General features: G+C 37.8%; 1 protein-coding gene across 1 annotated transcript; it reads left to right on the forward strand.

Moving 5' to 3' along the window:
• The first annotated feature begins 606 nt into the window (after positions 1–606).
• LOC131435610 (pro-resilin-like) lies at positions 607–7,926 on the forward strand. The gene is made up of 4 exons (XM_058603677.1): positions 607–906; positions 6,490–6,768; positions 6,834–6,968; positions 7,028–7,926. The coding sequence occupies exons 1-4, from the start codon at positions 871–873 to the stop codon at positions 7,526–7,528; spliced, it is 951 nt and encodes a 316-aa protein (XP_058459660.1). The 5' UTR covers positions 607–870; the 3' UTR covers positions 7,529–7,926.
• The last annotated feature ends 2,007 nt before the right edge of the window (positions 7,927–9,933 follow it).

A 9,933-nucleotide genomic window follows, 5' to 3' on the forward strand; every position in this document is an offset into this window, starting at 1 on the left:
CACCTAATTAGGCTCAAGACAAATACACTGTACTCTCGATTCGGTTTGAAAATATTGGAAACGTTCTCGCTTCAACCGCAAGACGAGGATCGCGACAAGGCGACAACTTGCTTGATAGAGAACTCATTGATATTGAAAATCGTCTAGTCGTTTAGTCAAAGGGAAGGGCCGGACGGGAAAATGAGGCATGAAAATTGGCTCAAACTGACGAAGATAAGCACACAAGCGAACCATAAATATGGTAAGATATTCTACTTTGCCGAGAAACGTGTTGACGGCAGAGGCTTTTCGGAGTGTTGCATATGATTGTGCATTGATTTTTCTAGATATTTTTTCCCACTTTTCGTTGCATTGGAAGGGTTTTCGTCACCGATCAGTTGATATGTTGAGTGAGGTGTGGATATGAACTGAAAATGAGACAATGATACTGCAGCTTGGTGGAAAATACGTCGCAGAAGGGATCCGTTCTAGGCGGAATTTTCGTAATAATTGTTTTGTTGCGGACTGAATCATGAGCGCTTAGAAATGGATCGGGGCATGAGAAGTAATTGGGGTTTGTAAATTCTCAAACGGTAATTTTTTGTATAAAAATGGTGGAACGAATGAAGCAGAATAACAGTCGTCGGATCTCGATTCGACCAGGAAGAACTAACTTGCATGGTTTTGAGCAGTTTTAGTGAATTTTTGTGCTCGGTGATGTACAGCTAAAAATAATAACTGCTGTAAATCCTACATGGATATAGTGTTGGGAAAGTGTTTTCGTGTCACTTGCACCGTTATGGTTATTTAAAGAAAAGTTATACTAAGAATCGTTGCAGTGTTAGAATAAAATAACGTTGACCTGTTCGACTGCACGGTGATCCTGAAGCGATGCAACAATCAGGGAAAAGGATTAAAGTGCTTAAGGTAATTTTATTAAAGACTCAGACTGAGTTGGCCATTGTGCAGTTGATGACATTTTTTAGGTGCGATTAAGATTTTACACGTAATAATTCCATGTATAATAATAATTATATTATGTGTACAGTGCAATCATCTCTCATGCTGCGCGGTAGAAAGAAAAGCCCTAGATTTTAAAAAGGATTCGCGTTACCTATGAAAATACCAGATAGTATAGCGTCAACCACTTTGTGACTGCTTAGTGCGCGTTTTTGAAAAGATGGAAAAATATCACTCAATTCGGTTTTCAGTTGAAACATTTAAAATCAATGGAGCTCGATATTTTTAGTTGATTCTTCAATATTTAATTTTAAATGAAAATTCCCAATAACCTGGGATAAGCAAGTTCCAGAAAACCACTTAATTGAACCTATTTTTAAGCGAAGCTCCATTTAATAATAATCAATAAGCTCCTTTTTGTGTTGATATGTTGAGTTGAACATTACTACATTAAATCAGTTTGAACAAATATAAGTTTGAATGAAAGACCCTACGGTCTCGTAGAAAATTTTTGAACGCTATTTTGATCCGCCATCGGTTCCGGAATTACTTAGTGAATAATGGAAATATTTCAAATTCAAAATGGTTTTTTGCCATAAGTGACTACGTAAAATGAGGCAAATTCCTCAAAATTGGTAACTGAAACTCACTTCGGTTACATCGGTCCCAGATCACCGGTTCCAGAAGTACCAGGAATAGGAACCAAAACTCCAAAATGTAATTCACTTCGATTTCTCAGATGGTTGATTTTCACAAACTTAAATTCAAATGTTAGGTCTTTCAATTCCGTAAGCGATTGTTAAAAATTTCCATTCAATCAAAAAAATGTAGCAAAGAATGATTTTTTTTTCCAAACTGTGCAAAAAACAGTTCCAATTTGTAAGACAGGAACTGTTTCAGTTTTATTTGAATGTACATCGGTCAAACCGGTCATGTGCCTGAAAAAGTAATCACACCACTCCCTCGCAAGATTGATTTTAGTTGAGATACTAGGTATAATATTCAGGTAATAATACTATTAAAAATCTTCGTTTACTATGGTCGTAATGCACAGTTCGTAGACTGCTGAATTCAGCATTTTCCTTCAGTTCCAATGAAAATGACATTTATTTCGTACGAGCATAGAATGTTTCGCCATTACTCCTTTTCTGAGGTCAACTCAATTTAAATGATCATTCACCAATTTGATTTGTGCTTCCGGTTGAGCATCAAAACTTTTCGGGTGTTTTTACCGACGAGCTGCTTTGCATCATGTTGTTTCTGAAATGTTCTAGTCTAGAGTGTCCTCTAGACAGAAACAGCATATCTTTGATCTTTGTTGTCGCAATGATTGAGTTAGTACAACAAAGTGGTTTGATGTTAACATCATCCTTACTTTTAATCTTCCGGGATTTTCCAGATACCGAACACAAATGTTTTGTGTCACCCCGCTTTTGCTGCTGTTCTGTGCAGTGATACATCCGGCCATTGTTTTTTACTCAAATTATGTGTCAGAAAATCTCAACGATAAAAACAAAACAAATCGTAGTTCATCTGTGTTACAACATAATCGAAAATAACGGAGAATAACCAAATCATGTACCTATTTCATAGGACTAAAAAAACACCACTTGTGACAGAACACCCAATTTGAATATATACAATTTAAATTTAATTTATAACGCAATAATGAAAAAACCTGTTTTAATCCACCTAGTGGTGTAATGATGCCTTTTTCATATTACTCATAACATCATAAATATTACCATGAAATTTGCAAAAACAACTGTTCATTGAATAGAAGTAGGATAATTTGTTCGGACTTAGTCTAACAAACTCTACTCTACTTCTATTTACACTGTACTTCCGGAACCGGAAATAGTATCTACAACAAATTTAGGAATTCCGTATAAAACTGTAAGACCTATAAGTTTGTGAAAATCGATTTGGCCATTTTGAAGAAAGTTTGATGATTTGCATTTTTTAATCACCATTTCAAATTCTTCCGAAACCGGATTCAGATGACCGAAATAGCCGAAGTAGGTTCGTTTGCCAGCAACCAATATGAAACGACATTGACCTTGTTTTATTTTTTATAACTTTAAAATCCTTTTTTGGTTGGGGTCGCACTTATCCTAAAATAGCTAAAATTTTTATAGTCTTTTACCAACATCACACACTAGTAGCAGACATCCGTAACCGTTTCGTTTTCTTTATAGCGTGTACGAAATAGAACAAAGCACGCATCGTCCGTTTCGTGTTTTCTTCTTCCACGTTGTATGTACCGGTGATGTACATATTGTCATTCTACATAGCTATTTAAAAAAACTTTGACACTCATCGCCCTGTTACTGCGGAATCGGAGGTCAGATCCAGATGGAATTGCAGAATAGCTTTAAAGATAATATGAGCTTAGATTCAAATCAAGATTTGTGAAAATTGGTTCAAGCATCGCAGAAAAATCGAAGTGAATTCGAAGTTTTTCTTCACCACTTTCGGTGCTTCCGAAACAGGAAATGGGGGGACCATTAGTGCTTAACTAAGTTTTTATGTCTACAAACTAACGAGCTATGCCAACTAGAAGAATTTATCAGGTATTTTTATGGGATTGTACCTGTTTTTGACCATCGTTCGTGGAAAATACTAATGAAATTTGTAATTTTCCACTTATCATGTATTAGTTCCGCAACCGGAAGTCGGATCCAGATGAAATGTTCCTAAAATTTATCAGACCTTTCATTTTAATCTTAGGTTGTGAAAATTGGTTAAGCCATTTCTGAGAAAATTTAGTGCACACTTTTTCTCTAATTTTCACATATTACCACTTAGCTCCGGAAACGGAAGTCGGATCCAAATGAAATTCAATAGCAGGCTATGGAATCATAAGACCTTTCATCTTAGTTTGGGAAAATCGTTTCAACCATCTCAGAGAAAAGTGAGTGCATATTTTTGTAACATACATACACACATACACACACGGACGGATACACACACAGACATTTACTCAGTTCATCGAGCTGAGCAAAAGCAAAGTCTTGGCACTACATTCCTTTTTTGTGAAAATTGGCCTTCCTGTTCAACAGACTTCGCAGCCGATTCTTAGCATACAGAATCATTTCATGGCTAGTACTATGGATCCTACTGACACTAAGAATCCTTCCAGGTCGGGGCTCGAACATACGATAACTGGCTTGTAAGACCAGCGTCCTATGCATGAGTTGCCAACCCGGGAACAAGGTCGTCGAGCTAAGTCGAATGGATATTACATTCGGCCCTGCGAGCCTCGGTTAAAGAGTCGGTTTTCACAGTGATTGCATAGCCTTTCTATATGAGAAAGACAAAACTATAACGCAGAAACTGAAAATTGTAAATTTTCATAGTTAAGACATATCGTTCCAGTTTACAAATTCAAATAATCGTTACTGAAATCATTGTCGATACAATTTTAGGTAGCGTATTACTACCAAAAATAAACTTAAGATAGACTGGCGTGTGATTTTTTATGCATCATTCAAATTGGCCTTCTCGATGAACTGAATCCACCGTCAGTTACACTTCAATGATTAGTTGAACCAAAATAGTGAACAACTAGCGCTATATGCGTCGTAGCCATGACTATGTTTGTTTTCATATTCAGCAGCGTAACTATGACAATTTGATCCCGGAACAAAATTTGGTTTGCCATCACCATCGGTGATTTTGTGAGCAAAAAAATCAAAGTTTCCTACATTCCTCCTCTGAAGAGAATCTCTCTTTTTTCAAATACAAATTAATTTGTTTTTTCATCGAAGAGAACTTTTTTAAATATTTCAATAAGTGAGACTTTTACATTTATTTGCACTACATCACATTTAAGATAACACATAATCAACAATTGTACGCCACAATACTCGATTTGTGGCTGCCGCTTTCCATCCCCGATCACGCCCAATCACTCCCAGATCACGTTCTACCTGGTCCACCCATCTTGCCCGCTGCGCTCCCGCCTTCTTATTCCAAAAGGATTTGTTGCACGAAAAGACCGAAATCAGCATTTTGGCGATAAAATTAGTTGATTTTCTGTTTTTAGTTAATTATCTTTTGAGGCAACTAAAACAATCATACTTTTGCTAATTTAGATTTTTAATTCTCATTCCCTTAATAATAATACAATATTTGTTTAAATTGTTTTTTTCTTAGTTGAATTCACCAATTAAACGTGCTGACTAAGCTGAATTCAACTAAAACATTATATGAATGGAAATGAAGTGTGCCTTAGCGAAGTGTCGCTAAGGCACACTTCATTTCCATTCATATAATGTTTTAGTTCAATTAGAGAAAAAAAACGTTGTTTTCAACCAACATAAATGGTTGAATTAGCTTCTGCAATTTGCAGCTATATGGCGCACTGTCACCGAAAAAACGTTAACACCGTAATGACTACTAGCCACTAGATGGCACACTACTACCGAAAAAAATTTCAGTCGCGATTGTGTTTTTCTATATTGCCAGGTATAAATACGATGTTGTTTTGGAGAAAAAGACATAAATGAAACATAAACTTCTTTTTGAAATTTTTTCTTCTAAATCGCTGTTTTCTCCATTCGACTTCGCGAAATCGACTAACTCACTGAAAACTTTGAGCACTTGGAAAACAAAAACCGAATACAAGTAATACACCGGACGGTGTAGCCCAGGAGGTTGGAAGATACAAAAAGTATCATATCGGTTTAGAAATTTATATATGGATATATAGTAACACATGCGAAAAACATCAAATCAATTCACAAGCAGTTTCAACAAGACTGTCCGTTTTAGCATTTCAATTGATTTTGCTTTGACACTTCTCATGAGTTTTTGGCTAATAAACTTGTTAATAAAATCAATTTCAGTTTTTGTTTTCTTCGTGCTGTCCTTCAGCAATGATGGTGATAGATAAACAGAAACAAATTTTCTGATTTTAATAACAAAATCAGTTGTCAATGAAAATTTCGTGTTGGGTTGAAGTAATACTGGTGTGTGTCCATGATATTCGCCAACTGAACTCATTCTCTAAAAATATGAGTTTTTTTCAGCAAAGTAAATTTTCAATTTTAACTAATTTCAGTTATTTTGGAAATTTTGTTGTTAAAATCAACTAATTCAAAAACAGTAATACGAATTAGGCGCAGAGCTAATTTCGGTCGTTCCGTGTAAACACCAGTTTAGCAGGGTTGCTGTCGGCATTCTTGCAACATGCCTGCCCACTGTATTCTTCCGGCTTGGCCACCTTCTGAATGCTGGGTTCGCCGTAGAGTGCGGCGAGCTCGTGGTTCATCCTTCGTGAGACTTTTAAGGAACACAAAAAGTAAGATATCCAAACTAGGCTAGTTAGTTAAACTTTATTTGAACCAAATATTGAATTGAAATTCAGGAAACGACGAGATGGGCACTTTATTTTGCCTATCAGTGTACAACGATTATAGCAAGCGTCATCCTACCGAACTTCTTCATACTGAATACGTGAAGAGAAACCATAATAGTCTAACCAAAGGCGAATAATTAAAACTTCGACTATTCTAACCACTTTTTCAACCTTTGCATCTCGATTAGCTCTGCTGCTGTCTGTACCTGCTGGCTGCAATATTAGTGACGAATGCCAAACCGGAGGCTCCACTCAATTCGTACCTACCGCCAGGGCACAGCCAAGGTAATGGAAATAGTGGGTATCACGACGACGGAGATCATGGTGACCACGATCTAGTGCCGCCATCGTCCAGTTATGGTACACCCGACAGCAGCTATGGACCTCCACATCACCAATCTGGCTTTCGACCGGACCATCATGAGCATCATGAACACCACGAGGACCATACCGAATCGTACGATGATGTGAGAATAGGTTAATGTGGATTGTTTTTATTTGTAGAATTTAACCGCAATTTTCGCAATTATAGGAACCTGCAAAATATGAATTTACCTACGAAGTTGACGACGAGGAGGCGAATCTTTCGTTTGGTCATGAGGAAATGAGAGATGGAGATTATACCACTGGAAAATACAACGTTCTGCTTCCTGATGGTAGACGACAGGTAAGGTGACATTGATTGAAGCAACAAAATAATTAAACGATTCCTTTTCCTGACCTCAGATTGTGGAGTACGAAGCGGATCACAAAGGATATCGACCAAAAATTACCTACGAAGGCGGAGATGAACATCCTCACCATCACAGTCACCCTCATCTGCACAAACATCACCAAGGCTATCCACATGAAACGCCTAGTAACCAGTTGGGATACCCGGAGAGTGGACATCATCATCATCAGGAAGAGGAAACTGGTCACGAAGGCGGCCATAGTCGAGCAGATCACGGCATCCATGATGGTGGTCATAATGGTTATGACAGCAATGGTCATGAGCATCCTAGCCACCGCGGGAATGGTTACTCGCACGAGAACGGAAATGGTCATCACCGTCGGCGACACTCAAGTGATGGTCACGGCAGCAATGGGAACGAACACAATGGAAATGGGCACCATCATGGACAAAGCCATCACGGTGGTGGTGGAAATGGGAATGGGAACGGAAATGGCAATCGAAACGCTGGTCATCACAATGGAGCAGGCCATCGTCGAAATGGATACCATTAGGATCTAAGGAAGATGCGATAATGAAACACTACCATAACGTAATGATGACCGAGGCTCAACTCAAATGGTTCAAATCTAACTAATGCATTTAATCCCCGTGTAGTACAAATTAGCGATACTTCATCATATTTATTCAAGTTATCAACAACGCTATTAGCAGGTACTTAATCGGATCACTTCATGCTGAGGACCCGACTAATTAACTTGCATGTATATCTTAAATCATTGTTATTTAAGTAGATAGAAACAATACGCTCAAGCCAGTAAAGTAATAAAAAACATGCGAAATAATAAAGCACTAACCCAGCAAGGCAACCATCGGGACAAAAAATCCACTGGCTCCGTTGCCAAAACGCTGGAGTCCGATGGTTCTTAAAATATCTACCCACCAATTCAAACGCTGTTTTTTTCTTTCATTATCCCACCGTCATCCTCGCATTGCAATTTTCGCCTATCAAAGCGCATCGAATCGACGCACGATCAACGTTATCAGGGCCAACTGCAATCACCGCGAAGCCCTCTTTTGGGTCGCACTTTGCGGTATCGAAAATCGAGGGGCGTTTTTATGGTCAGACGGACGATTGCTTGTTCGCTCGTGTCCTAGTTGTGGCAGGAGATGCTCATGCGGCTCTTGTGTACCATTTGAAGCTGTTGCTCACTGTTAATTATTGGTTAATTTGTGCTCATCTGCGTACAGTTAAGAATGTCTGTGAGAAAAAAAACCGCACATCGGAAAATTGATGTTAACTGCTGTTTGATATGTGGATAAACTGTCAATTACCGGATGGCTCAGAAGAGGATTTGAACGAGTTATGTTTGAGCGAGGAAAAAATGACTGTATTGACATTAACTACTATTTTTAACTCAGAAGAGCAGTTTCCGCTTTCAGTTTTGTTAACTCTAGCATGGATTAGCCATTTCGGAGTTTTTTCTAAAAACAATCATATTCAATGTACAATTTGTGTTTCAAAACATCAATTTCTAATATTGACTGGATAAAGTACCAAAATATTATTCTCTGTGATAATGACTCGGAACTCATCTCGCTCGAGGAGTAAGATTTTCTCGATTGTTTGATTCCACGAAGGGAATGTAACACCAAGGCTTTGCTTTGCAAGTGAGACATAGAGTGCTTTGATGCTAAACCGGTCCAGAGAGTCTCCTCTGAATAATGATCCTATTGAGAACCACTGTTCAATTGCACTTTTGTTTTGTAACAATAATGCTCCTGAGTTGGACAGAATTAAATTCAACTTGGCGAAAAAAACTGTCTGACATCGCAAAAAGACGCTTGTTGTTGTTCCAGTCAAAAAAGCGTATGCATTTTTCCCAAGGCGATTTGGCTGCATTCAGAAATTGTTGTATGAGTCTACTGTAGGACTCATGCCTTGGACCTCTGCTCTTTATTGTTTACCTAGGTTAATTTGTTCGTATACACCAGTGGTTTCCAAACTTTTTTGGTCGAATGCCCATTCTAAATATATTATTCGTTCTACGGCCCAACAAGTTGAAAAAATTATAAAAATTATGCGATAATCAACAATTTTACCGTTAACTCGAGATTTAAATATAAAATAAAAAGAAAAGATACAAAAAATAAGATCCAAGATGACTGCCTTGAGGTACCCCCGAGTTAGCTCGAATAGGTGCAGCTGTGCAGTCTCCGATTTTAGCTATCATACTACGACCAATCAGGTACGAATGCAACCAGTACAAAAAAGATCCATTGAATCCAAGTTTGGTAATAGCTATTTGAAGATTGATTTTATCAAAAGCAGGAGAGAAGTCTGCATATATTATATGGCGTAAACCTGCTGTATAACATACCCGGTTTGTAGATGTGGATCGTTTTGGCATAAAACCGTGTTGAGTTGAAGATATGTAACTAGAGCAGTTGTGGGTAATGAATTCCAAAACGATTATTTCAAACAGCTTAGATACATCACATAATTCAGCAATTCCGCGGTAATTTGATATATTGCATTTATCTCTTTTTTTAAATACAGGAAAGATGAACGATTTCTTCCATGAATTAGAAAAAATACCTGAGTGCAAGGAAATATTGAATAATATCCTCAAAGGAACCTGTAGACTTTCCAAGCAATTCTTAAAAATAATGGAGGGTATTCCATCAGGACCAGCGCTTGTTGATCTTTTCAGTTTAGCTAATAAGTTTTCACCATATCCATGGTAATAATGGAATGAGGACTAACGGATGTCGAAAAGGAATATTGTTGGCAGCTTCGAAGATGTTATTACTAGCCAAACTTTCTTCACAGAAAACGCTGCTGAAGTGTTTTTCAAAGAGATCACAGATATCACGCGGCGTCGATGCTTACAGAGTGTCGAGCGACATATGATTAGGTAACTCCAATTAGTTTCCTTTTTGGTGAATTTCCTCAAAG

The sequence above is a fragment of the Malaya genurostris genome, chromosome 3 (assembly GCF_030247185.1).
Source record: "Malaya genurostris strain Urasoe2022 chromosome 3, Malgen_1.1, whole genome shotgun sequence".
Classification (NCBI taxonomy): domain Eukaryota; kingdom Metazoa; phylum Arthropoda; class Insecta; order Diptera; family Culicidae; genus Malaya; species Malaya genurostris.

Coding starts and splice junctions, on each gene's coding strand:
- LOC131435610 (XM_058603677.1), top strand. CDS start 871: ATGCAACAATCAGGGAAAAGGATTAAAGTGCTTAAG. Junction 907..6,489: donor AAAGGATTAAAGTGCTTAAG/GTAATTTTATTA, acceptor CATCTCGATTAG/CTCTGCTGCTGTCTGTACCT. Junction 6,769..6,833: donor ATACCGAATCGTACGATGAT/GTGAGAATAGGT, acceptor TCGCAATTATAG/GAACCTGCAAAATATGAATT.